The 24,516-nt window shown below is 46.9% G+C and overlaps 9 protein-coding genes across 9 annotated transcripts; 5 read left to right on the plus strand and 4 right to left on the minus strand.

Annotated features, from left to right (window-relative positions):
• Positions 1 to 149: 149 nt before the first annotated feature.
• On the minus strand, positions 150 to 2,623 carry ARB_01596 (uncharacterized protein; the record flags this gene model as incomplete). Its single annotated transcript, XM_003012042.1, has 4 exons — positions 150 to 349; positions 456 to 728; positions 791 to 1,744; positions 1,867 to 2,623. 4 exons carry the CDS (start codon positions 2,621 to 2,623, stop codon positions 150 to 152), a joined length of 2,184 nt encoding a protein of 727 aa, XP_003012088.1.
• Positions 2,624 to 3,097: 474 nt separating this feature from the next.
• ARB_01597 (uncharacterized protein) lies at positions 3,098 to 4,177 on the plus strand (the record flags this gene model as incomplete). Its single annotated transcript, XM_003012043.1, has 1 exon — positions 3,098 to 4,177. One exon carries the CDS (start codon positions 3,098 to 3,100, stop codon positions 4,175 to 4,177), a length of 1,080 nt encoding a protein of 359 aa, XP_003012089.1.
• Positions 4,178 to 4,819: 642 nt separating this feature from the next.
• ARB_01598 (uncharacterized protein) lies at positions 4,820 to 6,082 on the plus strand (the record flags this gene model as incomplete). Its single annotated transcript, XM_003012044.1, has 1 exon — positions 4,820 to 6,082. One exon carries the CDS (start codon positions 4,820 to 4,822, stop codon positions 6,080 to 6,082), a length of 1,263 nt encoding a protein of 420 aa, XP_003012090.1.
• A 338-nt stretch (positions 6,083 to 6,420) lies between these two features.
• Positions 6,421 to 8,222, minus strand: ARB_01599 (uncharacterized protein; the record flags this gene model as incomplete). Its single annotated transcript, XM_003012045.1, has 2 exons — positions 6,421 to 7,981; positions 8,047 to 8,222. 2 exons carry the CDS (start codon positions 8,220 to 8,222, stop codon positions 6,421 to 6,423), a joined length of 1,737 nt encoding a protein of 578 aa, XP_003012091.1.
• Positions 8,223 to 9,468: 1,246 nt separating this feature from the next.
• Positions 9,469 to 10,357, plus strand: ARB_01600 (uncharacterized protein; the record flags this gene model as incomplete). Its single annotated transcript, XM_003012046.1, has 2 exons — positions 9,469 to 9,762; positions 9,836 to 10,357. 2 exons carry the CDS (start codon positions 9,469 to 9,471, stop codon positions 10,355 to 10,357), a joined length of 816 nt encoding a protein of 271 aa, XP_003012092.1.
• Positions 10,358 to 10,676: 319 nt separating this feature from the next.
• ARB_01601 (uncharacterized protein) lies at positions 10,677 to 11,519 on the minus strand (the record flags this gene model as incomplete). The annotated part of the gene is made up of 1 exon (XM_003012047.1): positions 10,677 to 11,519. The coding sequence occupies one exon, from the start codon at positions 11,517 to 11,519 to the stop codon at positions 10,677 to 10,679; it is 843 nt and encodes a 280-aa protein (XP_003012093.1).
• A 1,780-nt stretch (positions 11,520 to 13,299) lies between these two features.
• On the plus strand, positions 13,300 to 14,597 carry ARB_01602 (uncharacterized protein; the record flags this gene model as incomplete). The annotated part of the gene is made up of 2 exons (XM_003012048.1): positions 13,300 to 13,370; positions 13,460 to 14,597. 2 exons carry the CDS (start codon positions 13,300 to 13,302, stop codon positions 14,595 to 14,597), a joined length of 1,209 nt encoding a protein of 402 aa, XP_003012094.1.
• Positions 14,598 to 14,777: 180 nt separating this feature from the next.
• On the minus strand, positions 14,778 to 19,214 carry ARB_01603 (uncharacterized protein; the record flags this gene model as incomplete). The annotated part of the gene is made up of 9 exons (XM_003012049.1): positions 14,778 to 15,775; positions 15,834 to 16,113; positions 16,167 to 16,315; positions 16,357 to 16,631; positions 16,695 to 17,037; positions 17,102 to 17,255; positions 17,309 to 17,862; positions 17,920 to 18,069; positions 18,134 to 19,214. The coding sequence occupies 9 exons, from the start codon at positions 19,212 to 19,214 to the stop codon at positions 14,778 to 14,780; spliced, it is 3,984 nt and encodes a 1,327-aa protein (XP_003012095.1).
• A 1,227-nt stretch (positions 19,215 to 20,441) lies between these two features.
• On the plus strand, positions 20,442 to 23,718 carry ARB_01604 (uncharacterized protein; the record flags this gene model as incomplete). The annotated part of the gene is made up of 5 exons (XM_003012050.1): positions 20,442 to 21,173; positions 21,226 to 21,316; positions 21,369 to 22,433; positions 22,493 to 23,091; positions 23,149 to 23,718. 5 exons carry the CDS (start codon positions 20,442 to 20,444, stop codon positions 23,716 to 23,718), a joined length of 3,057 nt encoding a protein of 1,018 aa, XP_003012096.1.
• Between the last annotated feature and the right edge of the window lie 798 nt (positions 23,719 to 24,516).

The following is a 24,516-nucleotide window of genomic DNA, read 5'->3' on the forward strand; positions in this document are numbered from 1 at the left end:
AGAGATTTCCATCCAAGAATAAGGAAAAGGAAAAACGGCATTCAGGAAGGTATACGGTTCGGCATAGCGGGGGAAAGAATGATGTTAAACCAGCACAACCCGAACTCCGGCTCGGTGACGGAAACAGTCCCGCAGCGGAGAGTAGGGAATCAGGAGTTAAAACTCTGGAGAAGGGAAAATAATACCGTTGCATCTTTGATCAGCGGTCCGCTATTTCCATCACCCTGACCAGGAAGGCGTAGCCTAGGGAGAGGAACTTCGATTTCAAACCTGGACAACGCTGCGCCAAGTCGAGGAAGTGATGGGATAGTGTTTGTATAGGTCTTGAGGGCAACGGTTGTGTTTTTCCCTGGAAAGCGGTTAGATTCTTTATTTAGAAAGTGGTTCAAATCGATGGACGTTACCCGAGACACATTTTGACACGAGGTCCCGCCCTGCTGTTGCACCCTCCTCACCACCGGATTCCAAGGGGTTCCACAGCGCATCAATCTCGACTTTTGTATTCTGCCCTGGGTGTATATGAAGGTTGTGCCCGATGATATGCGCAACATCACTTGAATTGTGAACCAACTTAATGTCAAAGTAGGGCATATGGGCAGTATAATTGGTTGGATTGGTGAAATCCACAGTAATCCGGGAGAGTACACTGTTCTTCGTGGTTTCAATAATTTTGATAGACTGCATATGAGGATTTATATCATTGAGAGTAAAGCCGGAGCCGTATGGTGCTTTAGAGCTGTTAGTACTAGAAATCTTTCCTGTGCCTCTTATTGTAGTAGATTAGACTCACGTTGAACAATAATATTCCCACCACAAGGAATGTCTCGGACGATAAACTCGCCAAGGGCTGACTGCAGCTCTGCGTCGACATGGGCATCGACTCGAAGGGGGATACCTTGGCGTTCGAAGAGCATTTTTTGTAAGACTTCGGATAAGAGATCCTCATCTGTAACCTGCAGGGGTGCCTTTTGAATGTCGAACTCTACTACCATTATTGGGTTTCCATCCGCGTCATCCACGGCTCGTTGAACTCTTGCATTCTGCCACTCCTTGATGTTGATAATGCCAAGTTTGTGATCATGATAGAACACATCAGCATTAGTACGAACTCGTGAAATATTCACAGGAACATTAAGATGGCTTGGTAAACCAACGACAGCCTGCACCAAAGCTGAAACCTTTGGCATAGACTCTGGGGTATTAGGCTTTGAAAATGGGTCAGGAAGGTAAAACTGAACGTTCTTCATCGAGAAGCGTTTGATTAATCGTGAAAATCCTGGGCTGGTAAAAGGGAATGGAACAGTAACACTATTCAGCAGTTCCTGTAACCACTGAGGGACAGTTGGGGAGACCATCGATCCTCCACGAACGTAAATTGTGGTAACGAGCCCACGAATGTACTTACTTATCAATAAATCAAGCGGTGATGCTGTAGTCCCAGGGCAGCTGCTAATAAGCTTTTGCGGAACCTTAGGGGCGAAGCCATGCATAGATATGGTTATAGGTTTTCTTGGCTCAATATTCACTGAATCGGTTGTGGCATTCGCCACCATAATGTAGGCTTCATCGGGGGTGCAGCTAGGGACGAATATGTCAAACTCGACTGGTGGTAATTGCAAATGGATGGGGTACCGATTAGAAATTGCAACGGCCACATCAGCAACTACGGCTTTCGATTTTCCAGGGCCCGAACTCTCATGGATGTCCAGGTTTGTGATATTGAAATCGGGGAGAACGGAGAAATCTGAAAGGCAGTATTAGCACTTGGTCAGGCAAATTTTTATGTCCTTGAGTCCTTAAAGGAAACATGAAAATGATGAGAACGAGGGAATATCAAAAAGCAGTAGGGGGGACGGGCCACCAGACCTCGCAGCACCACAGTCTCTGTTATATATTGTGACCCCAAATACAAAAGACCAGATTTCAACGGAACTCTCGCCATTCCTTTAAGGCTCAATTGGGCGATATTGGCCTCAATCAAGTCACTGACGGCCCCTTTGATTCCATCGGGATTACCCGTTGCAATCTCTGCGATAAAATCGATCTCATTAAGATATCCATTCCGAATATTAATTTTGATCGGAGGGAGAGTAACAGTGGCTAGCTGAGCATCTTCATACTCTGGAAGATATATGTCCACCTCTGATTTTTCAGATTCGACCTCGTGCCCTATCCATGTTCCAAATCTGCCAAGGTCTCGGACAGTTGGGTTCTTCACACGAGATGCGTCCAAAACAACGGTACCACGCACCCTCGTTTTTATACCAGAGGGAGTAAAAGTTGTGATGGAGAGGCCGGTTGGCTTGAAAACTGTGGCTTCTTGGGCATATTGTTTCATCATTGATGGCGCGGCAAATCTCAGAATTAGAATGGCAATGACTGAGAGACAGAGAACGACGAGTGCGATCACCGTAGGCCATCGCAGCCCACGGTTCTTCTGCTGAGATATCGAGTCTATGGAATCATCTTCGTCCTCCTGTAGGCCTTCGTGTCTGTGTGCAAGTAGTGGTGTGGTTTCCGACAGAGCTGGGTCGTGATCGTGGGCTACCACAGCCTCCCGGTGGCTAGATGGCTGTGGAGATTGCCATTCCCCTGGCGGAGGGCTGACCGTAGTGTTGGTCATCGTTATCTGTCTTAAGAGCGGTCTCAGGTATGTTTTATCGAACCAAACACTCCATAGCCTTCAACACTCCGGGGTTGCATGTTGTCTCTCTCAACTGCTCGATGACGACAAGCGACGAGGACTAATGGGCCGAGAAGCGCCGCTGCGGTTTTCCCGCTTGCGTTAGCGCGCGCGTGACTGGGGCTCCACTTTATTATTCTGATTACATAATGAAACCCAATATTGAAGTGTTTCTTTCTGTCAAGCTTGATGACTCTTTTGAAGTAGCACGAACGTTGAGAAAGGACAGCTGAGCAAGTTAAAACATTTCGCTTCCCTTTTTGACTGTCCTTTCTTTAGTCCGATTGACCGGGAGTTGTTCTCTATACTGCTCTGATTTATTGACTTCAAGTACCCCTGCTGTCACGGCAATAACTTCGAAGTGAGCAATCAAGACCGTCAGATTGAACTCGGAGATATACAGATCGAATAAATATGCACTCCATTCTTCGAAGAAGATGCATTGGGCACGTTGCAAAGCTTCAGTCTCGAACATACGCTACTCCCTCGGCCATACCACCCAGACACCTCCTCTCGATAGCAGACCTTACCCCAGCTGAGTTCACAGCTCTAGTTCGAAATGGCCTGTCCCATAAGCAGGCAATCAAATCCGGGTCAATCCCGCAGTCTCTCAGAGGTGCATTATCAGGCCAAACGGTTGCCATGGTCTTCCACAAGCGGAGCACGCGAACTAGAGTTTCCACCGAAGCGGCGGTGACACGGATGGGTGGTCATCCGATGTTTCTCGGAAAAGATGATATCCAATTAGGGGTTAATGAGTCTCTTTACGACACTTCAGTAGTTCTCTCCTCCATGGTATCATGTATTGTTGCCCGTGTTGGTCCACACTCCGACGTGGCCAATCTCGCCAAGCACTCAGCCGTTCCGGTGATAAATGCTTTGTGCGACACCTTCCATCCACTGCAAACCATAGCCGACTTCATCACAATTAAAGAAACCTTTGCACCTCAGTTGACTCCAGGTCAGAGTACGTCGCCCTCTCTGGGGCTCGAAGGGTTGAAGATTGCATGGGTTGGAGATGCAAACAACGTGCTATTTGACCTCGCCATTGGAGCAACTAAAATGGGTGTGGATGTCGCTGTTGCCACTCCCAAAGGCTATGAGATGCCCACTCATATTGTTGACCTAGTCAAACATGCAGGGGAAGGTGTCCAAACTCCCGGTTCCCTTACGCAGACCTATTCGCCCGAAGAAGCGGTCAAGAAGGCAGATGTGATTGTAACTGATACGTGGGTATCAATGGGACAAGAAGAAGAGAAACTACAGCGCTTGAAGGCGTTCGAAAATTTCCAGGTTACCAGCGAACTCGCAAGGCGTGGAGGAGCTAACGAGGGCTGGCGTTTCATGCACTGTCTGCCCCGGCACCCCGAGGAAGTCAGTGATGAGGTTTTCTATGGAAAGCGATCCCTGGTGTTCCCAGAAGCTGAGAACAGACTCTGGGCTGCGATATCGGCTATTCAATCCTTCGTAGTGCAGAAGGGCCGAATTGTCTGAGTGTTACTCGACTCCTTTTGTGCTAGAACCTTCGCCTTTTGGATCTTGCTGCGCTAAAGTGCCACTTCAAAGGGCAGAGCGTAATAGAAATGTGATTATTTGGTGTCAGAGCGTTTGTTTTCTCTTTAGTTACATCTTTTATCCATCAAGCCCTCCTTCATGCTACAATGCCATCTTCTTCATTTCACCCGCAGCTTGTTAGGTACCTTCACGTGCTCTTCCCTTGTCGGGTGCTTATCGATAAGACTTTATGGTCCGTGCGCTCTATGGGGCTTTATCCGTTTTAGGATTAGCGCCTAGTGCTTTCTCCCCACGTCCAAACCTGTATCAAAAGTTCCTGAGGACCTCATTCAACTTATCCTGTGACTAGATAAGGACTCAACTACTTGAAAGTCTCTTTGGTTATTGACAATTTGGGCAAGACTTGTTCCTACTAGCGGTCGTTGAGTATTTTCATTCCCCTGGGCCGAGCTCTACATACAGGAGGCCCTTTTACAATTACCACGATGGAGGTTCGTAATACCCATGTGCTGTAGGGTATAAGAGTATCTAACACCCAACATCTCTAAATAGTCGTTACCCGGCTCCAAATCGTGTGGATTTCGCTCCCGCCGCTCCCACACATCGTTACAACACATTTCCATGGCACCATTAAGTTCCCGGTTCCCTCTCGATGATACCGAGGATGAAAACCCCGTTTCCTTTGTCAACAGAGATAGAGCGGGAATAGACACTGAGCAGAGTACATATCAGCCCCATACTATGACCAGCTCATATCTCTCCAGTGTATCTGTACCTCCAACACCGTCACTTCTATCTCAATCGCGAAATGTCTCCCAGACGGACCTTGCGAGAAAGAAGAAAGACTCTCAAGGAATGCTTTTGAGTGAATCACGTTTATATGCACTCGATGTTGCAGGGCCACTACATCATCAACAACTTCGCCATCACAGACGATCTAAGAGCTACAACCCCCGAAGCGGAATGATGGGATCTAGTGGAACATCCACACCCCGGATCCAAGATGGAGAATGGATACTACGGACTGGATTGGCGCTGGCGTCATCAACTCGTGAAGAAAAGGGCCAGTCATGGTTAGTCAAACGAGAAAGCTCAACAAGTCTCGTTTCACATGACGAAGATGGACGGAAAACCCATAGTCGTGGGAGATCGGACTTTCAAGGTCGCCGGTCGCGGATGTCGACTCCTCTCGCCCAGTCAAGGAGGGGTTCACATTCACATGCAGCAAGCAAACGCTCCAGTCGAGTTGACCTTGCTATGACACCATCTTTCCCTACAGGGCATTCTCATCAGTCCGGTATCGTTACCCCTCGATCAAGGGACATTCCTGGGCTGGTTCCTGATTTTCTAGATGAGTCAATCCGGGAAGAATTAGCTGCTTTGCAGACCCATTTACCAGAAAACGGCAATACCGACAATAATGAAACTGGGCAAACCAGCACGCTTCCATTTGCATCTCAGGAATACTATGAATCTGATTTAAGCGAGGATGATTCTGAAGACGAAGAGATTAGCGAAATTGAGGTGCACCGTCTCACTCGGGAGCGTGGTTTCGGTTTAGGTTCATGGATAGATAGGTTAGTTGAATGGACCGTTTTTGGCTCCGAAGACGAATCAGTCCAGCCACCTATCATTCATGGTTCCTACCGGCCGGGACAGAGAACAAACCTCAATATTGACAGCAACACGCAAGAAACAACTGAGCTAAACCCTACAGATCAGCTAGAAACTGCATCTGACTCAGGAACGGAAAAAAATGATGGCTCCTGCTCTGACACCGAGATATTTTCAACGACCATGAAAATTATCCCCGCGGACGAAGAAGGCGGCTGGGCAAATGATGTAAGATGGCTGTTGCGTGTTGCTGGAAATGCAGTATTATGAGTTTTGTTTCATTCGATTATGGCTTCAAATGTTCAGTCATGTATATAATCACAACTAGCGGCCTATATAAACCTAATTATAGGCCGCTGTTCCCTTGTTACACCACTATGCAAGAACTGCTTTCGATTATTTTCGGTTAGAAATAGCTAGTAAATAATGATATTCCTTCGGAACTAGTATAATATTTATTGAAATAAGTATTACTTGACAAAATACTATGCGTTGCAACATCCACTGACGGCTTACAAATGACAACAGTAAATAGGGTTACTATGAAAGAACACGAATCTGTCGATGATTTGAATAAAGGGTATTATAACATCTAGCATTGCTCTCATTTATACATCAGTTATCTTCGCTGCTTCTCTTGCTAGTTGCAAATCCTGTCCTACAACACCAACCTCGTTCAAATATAAGCTGAACGCCGCCAATAGTTCCGATAACCCATTTTTAAGAGCATTAATCACAATTTCAACCTGCTCTACTGATCGCGAATGTTGCACTCCATCCAAGCTCTCTGAGTCAACTTCGCTCCAGTGGGGTTTCAGCCCGTCCTTACCAACAAGTGACTCTAGAACCATGATCGTTTTTGTAAACAGCTTAACCACAGAAGGAACATCAGCCTGGACTTTGCCAAACTGATCTTCCTCCAAACTAGCTATAAGCAGGCATTTGAGAGACTCCGTAGCATCAATAATAGGTGCAAGTTTGGAATGCGGGGAGCCTAGTGCAATCCCTCGTAGGCGATTCGCGAATGACTGCCTGAAAGGTAACCCAACTGGGGACTTCATGAACTGTTGTATTATGGGGTTAGGTGGACCGCTTGCACTCGGAGGACTCGTCAGGAGCTTTAATTCCTGTGCCGAATTGGATATAGTGCGCTTCTGCTCGGGGCTTAACAGAGCATTGGAGGCGTGAGTGATAGCTGCACGAGCTCTGGCCTTTGCTGCAGGCGTCCAATCCTGTGATTGTCCATAAGACTTAGCTACGGGGCCAAACGCAGCCTCAAATTTTTCCGACCGAGTGTTGGGTTTGGGTGAGGCAAGTAAGATATTCTCGTTCTTGGATGGCTGTGTAATTCGAGGCAGAGTTTGTACCATCTCCTGCGTTTTTGGCCCAGACTCCTTTGGGCCATCGGTAGCGCCTGCAGCTTGTGGCTGAGGGTTTTGATACTCTTGTATTCTAGATGTAATTCCGTTGAGAATATCCTCTGATGCCTTTAATATCTGACTCCACGCTGAGCCTCCGCTTCTATCAATATCTCTGAATATTTCCTTCCGTCTGTCTGGAAATTCTTGGCTGATAAGGCAAAGCTCCCAAAAGGCAAAGGCTAGCACTGTCTCCTTTTTTGACTTAAGTCCATTAATAAGGCTTCCATTAGGGTCTGCTGCACCATGTGTGAGTGGATTGCCCTTCTTCAGCGGCGCTTGACCCAGGAATGCAGAGAACAAGAAATTTGATATCTGCCATAGCATCACAAGCAGGGACCCTGATGTCGCAGACCGCAGGTGGAACATTATATTGGACGGTGGAAGTAGACCGGGTGGATCAGCTGCTGATCGAGGAAAGTTCCAAAACAGCTTTGCAAAGTAAAGTGTCCAGCTCCAGGCGGTCCGACGGAAGAAGAGCATGTAGAGTATTGGACCTATAACTGCAGTCGCAGAGCCAATTATGGCCGATTCAAATAGAATATTTGGCGCAATGTTGCTAAACTGCACAGAGAGAGGGGCCAGTCGATGCGTTCTCCGGCTGGTCGTTAAGGGACTTCGCTTCGCAACAGGAACAGGGACCTCATCCATGTCAAAGTAGAGATGTATTGATGACTGGACCAGAGCCAGCATAATGAAAAAACAATGAAGATATATCGGTCGTTCGTTCAGGTGTGATCGTTCATATGACCTGATTTCTCATAGTGTTAGATTCAGTCCTTAATCAAGGCTAACGTATCCGTTTTCATCACTTACTTTCCGGGATTCACCCAGTTCAATTGAGCATCGGCCGAGGAAGACCATTTATAGACTTCGCTAAACCACCATGCCGAGAACAGGTACCAGACGACGGTTTGTATGGAGTTAAAAGAGAGGATAGCAAGTCTGAGATTGTGAAAATGAGAGGTTGCGATACGCGCACCAACGTGCATCTGCCCGACCCGTAGTATAAACACACATAGCCCCGAAACGAAGAGAAGAAGAGCTCGAACTCCACAGGGCCCGAGAGGAAACCATGACCAAAATACTTGAGATGAAGTAGTTAGTGGATGTTCTAGTTCTGGCAATGCGCATCCAAACTGGCACTTACACGATGACTTAACCCCAATGAAAAATGAAATCACATAACACGCAAGAAGCACAAAAGCTGAAGCGTGTACAAATCTTCTATGAAGTGTAGACGTTAATATCCGTCTATACGGCCTTGACTTGACGGGCGCTGCCATGGCGGTTGGAGAGCTTCGCGCAGGAGATAGTTTGGTGATTATCGCATAGCTTGATGTTGGAAGACAAAAGGAGCTGGAGGCTAATGGTATATAGCCAGCTGAAACATCCACATAGAGCAACTAGCGTAGGCAGTACTCTGTACCCGTCGGTTTAGTCCAGGAATAGATTTAAATTGGTAATGAGCTTCGGTTTCAACAGCTCTGTGGTTTGCTCTTCATCACGAACTCGCTGTTTTTTTTTTTATTTTTATTTTTTCCTCGCGGAAGGCAAGTCAACAAGGAAAGCCACTTAGCTCGGCGCCAGCCTCATATGGCGCAGGATGTACCTGATTATGTAAGTCAAAGCTACTTCCTGTCTTTCAGCATTCTAGGAGGAATATGGTCGAAGAGATACAAGTAATTGGCGAGCTTAATCATGCTATTACTGGATACTGCAGCAACTCAACTTATCGGCTTGATTAACAGCATTATTACCCCAGCAATGCTAACGGTAGGGGTTACGATATCGCTAAGAGTAAATGGCACATGCGGTCGTTTTAGGTCTACAGCGGGTATTGTCAAAATATGTAGCCGTACTTATTAATCAGACTGGCAATACCCCAAGCAGCCAGCATACTTCTATACATTGCTCCAGCCACGCTCCGATGTCTCCCTTGATAGCCTGTTGTGGCGCTTAGCGGTAAAGACGGCGCTTATACTCGCGATTGATAAATGGGGGCTGGAACAAGAATGGAAGGTTAAGCGGCGGGAAGCCTGGCCAATTACCAGTTGTCACATGACACGCGTCTCATGTCTATGATGACGCTCGCTGCTCCGGCTCAAGGAACATCCAACCAACAAGCAACAATTCGCATCTCGCTCTTCCATCCATCTCTATAACACACATCTCGGCTTCTTTCCTTCCTACCCATTTGCCTTCTTATCTTCGCTTCAGGTTCACATAATAGCTGGGATGTCGTTCGATAGACTGTCATCCCTGGAAGCGCAGCCGGCAGGCAGGCGCCAAGCGGACTCTGAGTATCACGACGACCCGGAATTTCAACGCTTGACGGACTTTCTTTCTAATAAGATCTTCACTTTAACCTCTAATACCACCCGGCTATCCAACCAAATATCGCTTCTTGGGACGAAGCGTGATACAGACCGTGCGAGAGAGCGAGTACACAACCTACTAGAGGAAACTAGGGAGGGGTTCCGGGAGGCCGGAGAAGGGATCAAGAAGATACAAGCATGGGAGGATGTTACTGTAAGCGCAATCGGCAATGCACTTGATAGTTACGATGTTGTGCTCTGTTTTACTGATATGACAGCCTTCCTAGCCCGCTCAGAAGTGGACCCAAGACAACCTTTCATCCAAATTCAAATCTACTCTTGATGAATTTCAAGCTGTCCAGCGCCGCACCCTTGAGAAACAACGTGCATCCACTGCAGCTGCACGAACAGCTATAGAGGAGTCTACTGCGCACACTGTCCCTGAAGGCGAGGAGAATCAGGGTTTACAGCAACTCCAGGAACAGCCTCGTCTCGCCTCGCAAGATGATGTTGATTTCCAAGAAGCACTCATTATCGAACGCGAGGCTGAAATCCGGAACATTGAACAGAGTGTCGGGGAACTCAACGAACTATTCCGAGATGTTGGCCACATTGTTCGAGAACAAGGTGGACAAATCGACATAATCAGCGAGAACGTATACAACACAAGAGACGACACGCGAGGAGCAGAGCGGGAACTTCGGACTGCGAGCAGGCATCAGAAGAATGCTCGAAACAAGATGTGCTGCCTGCTAGTTATCATGGCTATCATCCTAGTTATCATTGTGTTGGCCGTTGTACTGGGTTGAGTAACCCGATACTAAGGTAGACTGGTTAGTCAAGTCTTCGATTTGTACCATTTCCCCATACTGCTTGCTGAGGCGTTTACGGCGCATGCGTTCTATTTACCACTTGTTTTACATTTCATATGTTACCATTCCTGATCTGCTATGGATCTAGAGCTCATCAGCTATATTAATACCCCACTTGCTTTGGCCGTGATGTGACGGGAGTTGAATCATCTAAGATATTTTGCTTTTCCCCTTCCGTACATATACATATCTTACACATATATTACAATCTCAGGCGCCATTGCCTTAGTGTCATTATCGCAAATCCTGCAGCCAGTTATAGGCCCACGAACCGGCTAGCTCTCATTCTTAAACCTTCCCATGAATTTAATTTCGGCCGAACATCGAGAAAGAAGTTCAGCTTCCCTCCATCTCCCTTCCGATCGGACTTTCCTTGGTAGAAGTCAATAACATATTCTAACCTTGCGCCGTCGCATCGCTCAACAACCCAATCGTGCCGGTCAAAAGGAAGTTGATAACCCAATAGTCCATTCCATCTTGCACGAGGGCTCAGATATTGAGTCTCGGCACCTAATCCCCGAAATGAGTATAATTTTGGCCCGCCGCATTTTGTGCTTCCAGGATCTGACACAGGCCCTTTTGACTCCCAATCTAATATCTCCGCCCAAGCTCTTTCATTCACAGCATTATGTATTGGTATTATCGATGCCACAGACGTAGCGAGTTCAGTGGCATTCTTGGTAGACGACGGAGTGTTATTTTTGCGCATCAACGCATCAAAGAATTGCCGTTCAGACGGATATATCCAGTTCCCGGTTTTGCCATCGGTGCCCGTTTCAGATTCCGCATTTGAGGGTATTCCGTGTGATGCAACCGTTACTGCTGGTTGTTGCGCGTATGGAGATGTAGGAGGTGATCGTTCAGAAGCTGGTTTGCTAGATGGTAATGCGCGTGGGATACTACTGACTTCGCGGTCCGTAGAAAGAGCCCTTTGAAGCTTAGCTGGACGTTCATTAGGGGTCTCAGAAGGAATATTGTGCGGTGGGGGGTTTTTGTTCTGAGCCAGCCAGATCTCTCGAGTCTTGTGGTCAACTGGACAGCCGTCAGGCGCCGACTTGGTCTCTGGAGGTGGAACTGGTGTGCTAACGCTGGCGCCCATGGCTGGGTTAATCGCGGAAAAGGGTTATCAGTCGTAACTAGGTGCAGAGGATTGTAATTGATGATAAGCAACTACTCCATTCCCGATAGCTGCAGGTTAAAAAGAAGCGCCCAACTTCTCTTGACAAGTGCCTAGGTAACCACTGGAATGCCAATAAAGGTTCCTACGGGCAGGTACCTCTAACTTCAATTTACGGATTATATATAGTCCATGTCGTCAATTTAAGCTCTAGCTTAATCATAAGGTTGTATATTAAACTTCACAAACCTTGAGCCTTCCAGTGTTTATGTCTCCAGCCTCATCTCTCTATCAAATATTACTGCTTGTTTACAGGTTTATTGGAAAAGTAACAAGATCTCTCGCAAATGCAATTTTTGCAATTTTTGGCTATATGGCAAACTTATCAGCCATACATTGACTAGCCGAAAGTCATTTTACAAGCTCCTTGAGATTCTCAAAGGGCCATCACTTTACAAAGCTGCCATTATACCACCTTTTTGCGATCAGGAAAGCCCGAAGCCAATAAATTGTATATCAAACTATCCTCTAGTCGGCAGACCTTGATGTATTTGAATTCTCTACTGGCATAGCAGCGTTGCAATAAAAGGCCGGGCGTTAGACCGCTCGCTACGAGTGCACCAGCACTCGGCAATACAGGAATGCAGATATATTCCCTAAGCTATGGATATTATTGAGGAGGGCTATGTGGAAGATTAGTCCTCTTCGCCGCTATCCATGAACAAGCGCATAGTCTCGAATGGATGGACTGGATATGTGGTGACTGTGGTGACTGCGCGTATGGGGAACTATTCTCTAACTCTAATCTACCAGCCATTTTTACGAAATCGGTCCTCAAAGCGCATCTAGTTTTCCAGAACACCCAGTGCGTTCACGCCGGCTTGTCTCTTTGGCCAATTCCCCAAACTTCCTAAACCCGACTCTAAAAGCATGCAGATAGACGAATATCCACACAACATATTTCTATCAAGCTTCGGATCAGCAAGGCCTACTGTCAAATTTGGGGATTTAGATGACGGTATGCTGGAAGACTCATATCTGAAATCCAATCCTCCATGCCGCTCACTGATTTGTCGCCTTTTCCGAGGGCGTCGACAAAAAACTACAAGGACGCTCAATCGCATGATACTCCAGCCTCAAAGGCGGGGAGACGCAGTTGACAATAATCAGACAGCATGGTGTCTTGCTAAAATATTCAGCCTCATGGGACCTCTATGCTGATTCCTCCGAAAACCCAGACTCTATGAGTGAATTTGAATCCGCATAGGCCATAGAAGGTGGCGGGTATCTCGACCGCAGAACAGGCGAAGCCAAGCCATTCATGGATGTCGGCACTCTAAGAGAGGAATTATCAAAAATGCCTCGAATATTTATACTAATCTGTGTCTTTTGCCTCGCAGGCTTGATGGTGTTGACTTACTAGTATCCAAATCCTTCATTCAGGTCAATGGATTATTCGTAGCATATGAATACAGCTGTCACTTACTGGAGGTCTCCATCGACCAATCAACGTAACAGTCACTCTTCGCTCAATCACTTGGTTAAGGCGTCTGCAGGTCAATCAATAGTAGCGTTATTAGCAACCACTAGGTTTGGTTGAATATTTGGAGTCGGTCTGCTCCCTCCGAACGCCTTCATCCCAACCCCGCCAAAAAAAAAAAAAAGGACCCAAAACCCAACCAAGTAACTACCACCCCAACTTTACCCGCAGGCTTCTTCCAATTTACACACAGGATTGATCCATACGGCCAGGAGACCGAAGATGGCTGCAGCTAATGACCAGAGAGTTTACCGTGCCAGCTCAACTGCGCCGGTCAATATTGCTGTTATCAAGTAAGCAGAGCCTCTGACCGGTGCGGGAGTGAAGCAGAGAAGCAAACCGTTCATGGACAATATCTAACCACCTTCAATTTCCTGTACAGATACTGGGGGAAGAGAGACGCCACTCTCAATCTGCCTACCAATTCCTCACTCTCGGTGACACTGTCCCAGAGCTCTCTTCGCGCATACACCACGGCATCATGCTCTTCAAAGTACCCCACCGCAGACGGCGACAGCCTCACCCTCAACAACAAACCACATAGCATCCAGGGCTCACCGCGAACTCTTGCCTGTCTTGCAGACCTAAGGTCTCTCAGACAACAAATTGAATCCTCGGACCCATCTCTACCCAAGCTCTCTACCTATCCACTCCGCATTGTGTCTGAAAACAATTTCCCCACGGCAGCTGGACTGGCCAGCTCAGCTGCTGGATTTGCTGCTCTCGTACGCGCTGTTGCGGATCTATACCAGTTACCACAGTCGGCTAGTGAATTGAGCAAAATAGCCCGCAAGGGATCCGGCTCTGCCTGTCGTTCGCTAATGGGTGGATACGTTGCATGGAGAGCTGGCGAAAAGGAGGATGGCAGTGACAGTATAGCCGAACAAGTTGCCCCCGAGAGTCATTGGCCAGAGATGCGAGCCCTTATTCTGGTGGTCAGTGGTGCACAGAAAGAAGTACCAAGCACAGAAGGAATGCAGTTGACCGTTGCTACATCAACCCTGTTTCCCAGCCGTGCTCAGTCCATCGTGCCGGAACGTATGACTGCAATTGAGAAGTCAATCCAGGAGCGCAACTTCGAGACCTTTGCAGAAATCACAATGAGAGACAGCAATGGTTTCCATGCCACAAACTTGGATACCTGGCCACCAACCTTCTACTTGAACGATACGTCTCGTGCCGCGATCAGGGCTGTCCATGACATAAATCGTGCAGCTGGACGCTCAGTCTGTGCATATACCTTTGATGCTGGCCCAAATGCCGTCATATACTACCTAGAAAAAGATGCTGATTGCGTCCTGGGAACATTCAAGTCTATCTTGACATCCGCAACCGAGGGCTGGGAATCGGCAGACATCAAGAACACAAACTTGCTCGAACAATCCATCGACCCTCGAGCGGCCGAGCTACTTTCCAAGGGTGTAGGAAGAGTGTTCCTGACTGGCGTTGGTGGTGGTCCAATTAGTAAAAAAGAGCATCTTGTCAGCGAGTCTGGCGAGATATTGACCATCGCTGCTTGATTGTGAGGCGTTTCCATTTTTTTTTCTTTTTTCTTATACCTTTACTGATGGAGTATATCTTTCTAATAAGAAAAGAAATAAATATCGGGATATTCGTTTTCTCATGTTAGGCTATAACGTACAAGAGGCGGAAGCCGTATATACATTGCACATCATCCATTTGATTTTTGTCCCCTGTTTTTATCCACCCAATAAAGAGAGCTTCTTAAAAGCCTTGACCACAGGGGGTTCCCTCCCTTTGCCCCTGAGAGCTTCCATGCTCTCCAGATAAACTCGTTCCCCACTTGAAATCGCACCAGCAGGAGGTTCATCTTCCTTATCCTGCGCATCCGAACTGGCCTCTGCAGGGGTCTCGAAGACATCACTCAGACAATCCCTACACATACTCAAAACTTCATCAAGATTCTTCTCCACTACAGCTGCTCGTTCGCGCATCCCCCTTCTCAGCATTCCTTGGACCAACGCTTCCACTTCCTCAACTGAGCTGTTCACCTTCTCAATCAGCCGCCTCACGCTATTTACGAGGTATTCCTCTTCGTAAACAGTCCCTTTCTTCCCCTTTGCACGCCTGCGTTCTTCTCTCTTCCTCATCCGGCTACTAGCCCGTGACGTACTGCTTCCCCCAGTATATCGGGTGAACAAACTCCTACCTGCCATTGTACTTGCGTCCGTTGGCGCAAGAGAAATATTGTCAGGGATATCAACGTCTCCAGCGCCAGCACCAGTTGGGTCACCACCATAGAAGCCCAGAGGGTCAGCAGCGCGTTTAGCTCGCAATTCCTGTATCCGTGGCACCTGTGCTTGTAGTTGGCTTCTGCAGTCTGCTAGAAGTTCGGTCATAGTTCCCATTGCTTCTGTAAGGCCATGGTCCACAATTTCGGAGACTCGGTCTTGATGGTTGTGTAGGACAAGTAGCCGACATGCGTCGCCAAACTGAGAACCTTTGCAAAGCAGTCGTGCTGCGGTAGGAATATCATGAAGGTAGTCCGATTGAATACGTGCAGCGGAGACGTAGTCTTTACTTTCGTCTGTGAGCGTGGAGGCTAGGGATGTGGCTAATTCATTCATATCGGTTTCTGATAGCGGAACTAAGGCTGCACAGTAAAGTGATTCTCGCCACATATGTGCCAGTTTGTACGATTCATAAGCAGGCTTGAACATTCCAAGAGATTCGTAAGCTGTAGAAAAAGTTAGAATGAGCATTCATTTAGAGACAAGAGAAGGAGGGAATCTCACCAATAGCAGCTTCTTTGTAGTTTGACTGGTCGTATAGGTAGTCTGCGTGCAATTGGGTCATATCCCGCAAAAGCTCTGGCTGGTACTTATACAACTCCAATGCATCTTTATAAAGGCCATGTTTGATTGTGTACAATTTCAGATCATCATATGAGCCCAATGCATGTAGAGTCTTCAATGCTTTATTGAAACGACCAAGGTGATTGTCAATTTCAAACTTGCGTTGAAGCTCTGAAATACCATGTAACTTCTGAAGGAATGGGAGGTATTCTCTCGGGTCCTGAAATACAATTAGTATAGCATTTTATGGTTTCATACTATGTATTCACTTACTCGTTGAGCTTGTTGAGCCACCATCAACGTAAGCTCAAGATCATATAGACCTAGTGCATAATTGAAAAGTTGGTGGGCATCTGTAAGGAAGCACATATGCTCTACTGCTTCCTCTGCCTGTTCTGCGTTCCGTTCTGTTTCAGCGTTAGCTAGATACTACGAAATTCAGTATGAAGGGGTTGGGACGTACCGCGTAATTTGGCGACAAGGCTGAGCCCAGCATCAAGATCTGGGGGAGACTTGCAAACGTGCGAGGTGACCAGATTTTGAAGATTGGTATCAATTCGGTGAGAAAGGACGGCTATAAACGCATCACAGATCTTGTTCACTTTGTTCTCAGCTTTAGTTTTACCGAAGGAGATAGCCGGCGCCTGATCTGACCCGGGAGCGTTGCCTCGAGAGGCTTCTGTCGGCTGCGAAAGCTTAAGAGTATCCTTGTAAATTGTCTTCGTTACATCTTCGTTTCTATCATGAGATGTGGTTAGATAAATTGGGCCATGCAGTGACATAGACGGATAATAAACCTACCTTAGGCGAGATAGAAACTCGTCGATGAACTCGACCCTCTTCACTTGATCAAGGAAGAGCGGTATATTATGCAAAAATTGTTCGGGCATATAGTCATAGAGGATGTTCATATCCACCATCTGTGCTCTACAAACCAGGTAGGCTGATTTGTATTTCTTGTTTTCAATGTAGCCACGGATACCTGCCAGGACAAAAGCTCGAGGGTAGATTGTTTCTATATTCCCTCGAGGCATCTGCAGGGTAAGGCCGAGCTTAGAGGGCATGGCAGTAATTAATTTGGCTCCACGCTCAATGCTTCGGCACCTCTCATCCTCTTCTGGGGTGTCCCCTGGTATTTCAAGATCTGCACCAAATCGTTAGATATATATATATATATAGCTTGGCTGGGTTAGGATATTTGGCTATACCATCAACTTTAGTTATGTGAACAAATTTAAGTAGATGCTGCGCAGTTGTATAGATCAGATGGGCAGAAGTCAGGAGAAAAGATGTAACGCTCTTGGTGAGCAATCGCTTATTGGCATACAGAGCTCCGGACCGAGAAAGCGTGAACAATATATCCTACGTCAAGTTAGCTAAAATGTTCAACATTCTGGATGGTATAATTTACTCACATCCCCACTAGGAACTTGGATAGCACGGGCCCAGCTGGTGTCGGTTGCGGGCCCATCTTGCCATGTAACAACGGAAGAGTCCTCGGCTCCGTTGTTTCGAACAAAGCTATAACTTCTGACTCGTTTGCTCGGAGATATGTGGGCAATCCAAAGTTTCTCCTGCTCAGAATCGGGGAAAATAGAGGATATATGAACTCCCTCCTCAGGAAGAAAGACAGGTTTGGAAGCATTCAATTGTAATCCTGTCCATTCAACTACTTCTCCGCCAAATTCATCTTGCGTTACTACGTAGATATCGTCCTCACCAAGAAAAGCGATTAGCCTAGGGCGCCTGGACGGAGAAATGGCATGTGAGGAGTATAGTGTTGCTTCGAGGGGAGAGGTGGACTTGAGATTCCAAGTGTAGATCGTAAATGAAGCTGCACCGAGGATAGCAATTTTTGCGCTCGTCTTGCTAAACGCCACATCAATAATATTTGAGTCATGGGCAAGCTCGCAAAGTGCCATCGGGGGAGGCACTGTTGCTACCTTCAACGGAGACAACTTTAAGGTGCCTATACAGATCGGTTAATAAATTGTCTTCTAGAGATAGACTAGTATATTTGACCTACATCCATCGATTACAGCGGTAGAACCAAAGTCATTAGGAATGATAGTAGAACCAGCCGCAACCTCAAATACCCAATCGGTATCAATCAACGAGGCTTCAGACGATGTTAGCAATTTTATTGATACCCAAACAGAGGAAGAGGATACTTGAACTATACATACTTGGCGAGCTTGCGGTGAAACGCATCGCTTTCTCATGATGCCAGCGGAACGTACAAAGTGGTGATGCCCCATCGATTGATAGTGAGATTTCTTGTTTAAGGTAGTAATGATAGTTTCCTGTTGTCCAAAGCTGGATCCTATCTTTGAACTGGACTGCAAGCACATTTGAATCAACATTCCAGGCGAGAGTGATGTTGGATGCCCAGCTTAGTCGTTCCTCATTTGATAACCGAAGAGTAAACTGGCCATGTCGCAGCCCATTTCTTTCAAAGAAGACAACATCGATCCTATCATCAAGCCGTTGGATGCCAGCAATGAGATTGCCCGATGGCCGCCAACTTAGAGCACCCTCTAGTCCATCCACTGGCTCACTCACACTATCCAATGCACCTTCTCGAGAATAGACACGGATAACTCGACGAATGCCAGTCTCAATGCTATTGAGAGCGAGGTATGCACCATCGCCTCTCCAGCTGAGAGTGGTTTTCCCGTCATCAAATTCGCTTAGTTTTCCTTCGTCAACTTTCTCTGGCATTGTTGGATCTCGAAGAGCTTTCGCTCGTTTCCCCTGGAACTGAGTCTCCTTCTTTCCCCAGCCCACGGAGACATGTTGGGATATCTTGAGATCTTCCTGGCTTAAAGCAATATCCGCAGCGCCTTCAAAGTCTCTGGTCATGTAGAGTAGAGTGTTTGCCTTTGTAGAGATGGCCAGCAGCTCCTCGTCAGGAGACCAAGCGGCAGCAGATATACCGGCATCAACGCTGCCAACAATTTCAATCTTGTCCTCTCCTGGCTGAGGCTCTTCACGAACGATAATAATATCTCCACCTTCAAGTACCAAGCATATTATCAAGGTGTCGGGGAAGTACTGCAAAGACAATATGCGATCACACTTCATGTCTGGGTTTGGGCAAGGCGCGTCCCAGGATGCAATCAGGGACATGTCCCCAGGCAGCGCCTCGGGATTGGCATCTTCATGCTGCAGCTTTCTCTTCAGCTCGATCACTGCGTTATCCTCCGCCGGGCCAAATGCGCATATCAGCGAGTCCGTTGAGGCATCCCACGCAGTGGCGGCCAACGGAAGCCCACCAAGCAGCGGGACTTCAGAAAAGCGAATATTTCTGAGGTTGCGCATCGTGACCGGAGACGAATCTTTACCATGCAGTAATCAATATAGAGCATGTAATCATGCTGCAGGTACTTATCGGTCGGCTATATTGATATTCATTCTAGTTGGTGGTTTGTATGGGTTTTGGTTGCCAGATTTTTACTTTTTTGTATCCATCAAGATCAGCCAATGATCGCATCTCGAAAAACATCACAACTACAAACGGGCAGAGCCGAGAGTCAACTACCCAGTACGCAGCCAACAAGGAGCAAATGTAGAGATAAGATAAACGTATATATATATAGAGAGAGAGCAAAGATATCGGAAGTAATACAATATTTTAATTCTGATTTAATCTTTATACAAGCTGACCAGGTATTCCGAGCCACCCATGATGCGATAGGGTATTTGTGAGTAATTCTAGGATAGCAACAAGGACTCGGCGTAGAAGGACAAGGAGGGAATCGAAATTAACGGGACTTCTTCGTTTGCCAGACTGAATAACGTACTGTGATTAGCAGATTGAAACGTGTTGTCGAAGAGCATGCGTTGGAACTTACCAGCAATGGCGAATGGGAGAGTGAACCCGGTAACTATTTCAATAGGTTAGCCAAAGAGCAGGCGACATTGCAGAGAGCGAAGATGGGGATGCTAACTCATGAAGCCCCAGTATCTGAGGAAGAAGAACTTGGTCAATGGGTTGAATGGGATGTTGGAGCGAGGGCCCTCTGGGTAGTGGAAGCCGGAGCCCAGCTGGGTGCGAGTTGAGTGGAAGCCTCGACGGCTAATGATGGAGGCGGCCGTGTTGGCGCGGATAGCAGAACGGGCAAACATCTGGAGAAGGCGTCAGCTGGCGTGTCTCTGTCCCTGAGCACGAATTGGCTGCGTACCTTGACTGTTGGCGGTGCTGGTGTCGTTCGTTGTTCGGAGAATGTGAATAAAAGATGCTGGCGAGCTTCGAACGCATCGAACGATTTCGCCAAAAAGAGGCAAGTCTGGTACAATCACGTGAGGATGATGTAATCCGGTAACGGAGTAAGTTAAGTCCGACAGCTTTTTTTTTTTTATATATATCCATTTGGAACTTTAAAATTTATGATGGAGGGAGGGTAGAACATGCGCCTGGAAACCGATAGCTGGGAGAAGAGCAAGGGAGAGAAAAGCAAGAATTGGCACGGTGCTGCAGTGCAAAAGAGAGGCCTAGGCAGCTCTGGAGACGCCTATAGGCACTGAAGCTGCTAGACTCTTAGCGCAATGGACGACCTATTCGACGTGTTCGAGGACAAGCCAGGCTTGAACGATGCCACCAACGAGCCCCCCAGACCTAGAAAGGCCAGGAACAAGAAGCGACGAGCAAACGGAGACATCAAGTCAGAAAATGTAGCGACAGCCAACGGAACGGAGTCGCCAGAGCCGGTCGAGCCCGCTGCGGACAAGAGTGATGCTGCAGAAGCAGAAGTCCAGGATGACCAGCCGGACATAAAGCGCCTGCGGGTTGACCAGGAGCCAGAGCCAGTGGTGGCAGATACCTTTGAAACAGAACAGTCCCGTGAAGTTGCCGCGTCTGCTGGATTTCAGGGTCAGCAAGATGGGAAAGCTGTGGTGCTATCCCATCAAGTACGACATCAAGTTGCCCTGCCTGCGGGCTACGACTACATCCCCATCTCCCAGCACAAGCCGCCAGAGAAGCCCGCGCGGGTGTGGCCTTTTACCCTCGACCCCTTTCAGCAAGTCTCGATTGCATCTATTGAGCGGGAAGAGAGTGTCCTTGTCTCTGCGCATACTAGTGCTGGAAAAACTGTGGTTGCCGAATATGCTATTGCTCAGTGTTTGAAGAATAACCAGAGGGTGATCTACACGAGCCCAATCAAGGCTCTGAGTAACCAAAAATACAGAGAATTTGCGGCTGAGTTTGGTGATGTTGGACTGATGACCGGTGATGTCACCATCAATCCCACTGCTACTTGTCTTGTCATGACTACTGAGGTAGGATCAAAGTGTGAATAATCAGTTGGACGCGGAGCTAATGTCCCTGTAGATTTTGCGGTCTATGTTATACCGAGGCTCAGAGATTATGCGTGAGGTCGCCTGGGTTGTTTTTGACGAGATTCATTACATGCGAGATAAGAGTAAGGATGTCTACCGTTCTTGCACAATGCACATGGCTAACGTCTGCTTAAGCCCGAGGTGTCGTTTGGGAGGAGACCATTATCCTACTTCCAGACAAAGTCAGATATGTGTTCCTTTCGGCTACCATCCCGAATGCGATGCAGTTTGCAGAGTGGGTTACCAAGATGCACAACCAGCCATGCCACGTTGTATATACAGATTTCCGTCCGACCCCCCTTCAACATTATCTTTTCCCTGCCGGAGCCGAGGGCATCCATCTTGTTGTTGATGAGAAAGGTGTGTTCCGTGAGGAGAACTTCCAAAAGGCCATGAGCTCGATTGCAGACAGGCAAGGAGCAGACCCTGCGGATGCCATGGCTAAAAGGAAAGGGAAAGGGAAAGACAAGAAGACAAATAAAGGAGGAGACAAGAATGGGCCATCTGATATCTACAAAATCGTCAAGATGATCATGATGAAAAACTACCATCCAGTTATCGTATTCAGTTTCAGCAAACGAGAGTGTGAGGCTTTTGCTCTACAGATGAGTAAACTGGCATTCAACGATAACTCCGAAAAGGAGATGGTCTCTAAGGTTTTTAACAGCGCCATTGAGATCCTCTCAGAAGAGGATAGGGATCTACCCCAGATCCAACATATCCTACCCCTTCTCCGGCGCGGTATTGGTGTCCATCACTCAGGTCTCCTGCCCATCCTCAAGGAAACCATTGAAATTCTCTTCCAAGAAGGACTAATAAAAGTTCTCTTCGCGACTGAAACATTCTCTATTGGTCTTAACATGCCCGCAAAGACCGTTGTTTTCACAAGCGTTCGCAAGTTTGACGGTGTCAGCTCAAGATGGATAACATCCTCGGAATTTGTCCAAATGTCCGGACGTGCAGGTCGTCGAGGCCTTGATGACCGTGGTCTTGTTATCATGATGGTTGATGAAGAGATGGACCCTCCTGTTGCCAAGGATATTGTTCGCGGAGAGCAGGACAAGCTTAATTCAGCTTTCCATCTCGGTTATAATATGATTCTCAATTTGCTTCGTGTGGAAGGGATATCACCTGAGTTCATGCTTGAACGGTGTTTCTACCAGTTCCAAAATACAGCTAGTGTTTCTGGTCTGGAAAAAGGTGAATATTTTATACCCTGAATTGATTTTACCCAACGATTTACTAACGAACTTCATCAGAACTGGCTGAGCTCGAAAGTTCTAGGGATGCGATGACAATTGAAGACGAAGGCACAATACGAGAATATTATGACCTTCGACAGAAAATTGATACCTACAACTCTGATATGAGAGCTGTGATAACACATCCCAATTATTGCGTTTCGTTTCTCAAGCCTGGACGTCTAATCCACATCAAATACCAGGACTTTGATTTCGGATGGTCAGTGGTGGTCAACTGCCAAGCGCGAAAACCACCAAAGAACGCCCCGCGTGAAGAGTACGAGCCTCGTGAGAGCTATATAGTAGACGTTCTACTACCAGTTTCAGAGGACTCTTTCCTAAAATCAAAAGGTGTTCAGCCTTTGCCACCTGGTGTCAAACCAGCTAACAAGGGCGAGCCTTCGAAGCTAGAAGTTGTTCCCGTCCTCCTCAACTGTATACATTCAATTTCTATGGTGAAAATCAAAATGCCCAGCAACCTAAAACCAGAAGAAAGCCGAAAGGCCGTCAAGAAGCAGATTATGCAGATCCAGCAACGCTTCCCTGATGGCTTGGCGCTCCTTGACCCCATTGAAAACATGAACATTACGGATGATGAGTTCAAGAGATTACTAAGGGTATGAAATCTTCCCACACCCTCTCATTGCAACGCCCGGTACTAAAGTGAAACTTAGAAAATCGAGGTTCTGGAATCACGTCTAATATCTAACCCGCTACACAACTCTCCTCGGCTTCCAGAATTGTACGACCAGTATGCCGCAAAGGTGGAGCTTGTCAAGAAAATCAAGGAGACTAAAAAGAAGATAACCGAGGCCATGTCGATAATCCAGATGGATGAGTTGAAATGCCGTAAACGAGTACTTCGCCGGTTCCAGTTCATCAACGAAGATGAAGTCGTACAGCTCAAGGCTCGAGTTGCTTGTGAAATCAGCAGTGGTGACGAACTTATGCTCAGTGAGCTGTTGTTCAACGGTTTCTTCAATAATCTCACACCTGAGCAATGCGCCGCAGCACTAAGCGTATTTGTCTTCGAAGAAAATGCCAAGGACACCCCTGCCATTACCAATGAGGAGCTCGCCAAACCGCTCAGAGACATCCAAGCCCAGGCTAGAATCATTGCTAAAGTTTCCCAGGAATCAAAACTGCCTGTGAATGAAGACGAATACGTGAAGAGCTTCCGATGGGAACTTATGGAGGTGATGTTCGAGTGGGCAAAGGGCAAATCCTTTGCAGATATCTGGTAAGCTTGTTCATGTCCCAAACCCGCAACGTGCCAAATTCAATCAGACAACTAACTACCTATTTCTGATGAAGCAAAATGACTGAAGTTTACGAGGGAAGTTTGATCAGAGCTTTCCGGCGCCTTGAAGAATGTATGCGGCAAATGGCACAAGCGGCTAAAGTGATGGGAAGTAGCGACCTGGAAACGAAGTTCGAAACCGCCCTCACACTCATAAAACGAGACATTGTTGCCGCACAGTCACTATACCTGTGATAGTTTGTTACCATATATCATTATTGGCTGGCTGATAGATATTGGCTTTTTGCATTTACTGCGACCTGGAATTTTTTTTTTTTTTTTTCCTGGCTGTACACAGATGAATGCATATGTGGCGTTGGGTGTGCGGCATTCCCCGTATAATAGCAAAAGTAAATGAAACATGCCGCTACATGGGCAATGCAATATATGGCTGCCTGGTTAATATTACCTTGATACTTTTTCTTTTCTTTTCTGCTCTTGTGCTTTCCCTTTGAAATCATCTCCAGGGGCAAAAAGGCAAAAGTGACAAAAATAACTTTGCTTAGTCATAAGTTTTCGGGCTGAGAACCCCGTGAAAAGCTTATTATTTAAGGTTATGACGTAATATGATTAAAAAGTATCACAAAAAGTTAAAAAAACACATGAAGAGGAGCAGGAGTTTGGCTGTGGAAAGGAGAGCAAGGGAAAGGAATTTCGAGAATATAGAAAGAGATATCAGGTGTAGTATCAGGATGATTACCCAATGCATATGTTTGCCTAGTAACTTTTGAGAAAAGACAGT

Source organism: Trichophyton benhamiae (genome assembly GCF_000151125.1).
Source record: "Trichophyton benhamiae CBS 112371 chromosome Unknown contig01094.0, whole genome shotgun sequence".
Classification (NCBI taxonomy): Eukaryota; Fungi; Ascomycota; class Eurotiomycetes; order Onygenales; family Arthrodermataceae; genus Trichophyton; species Trichophyton benhamiae.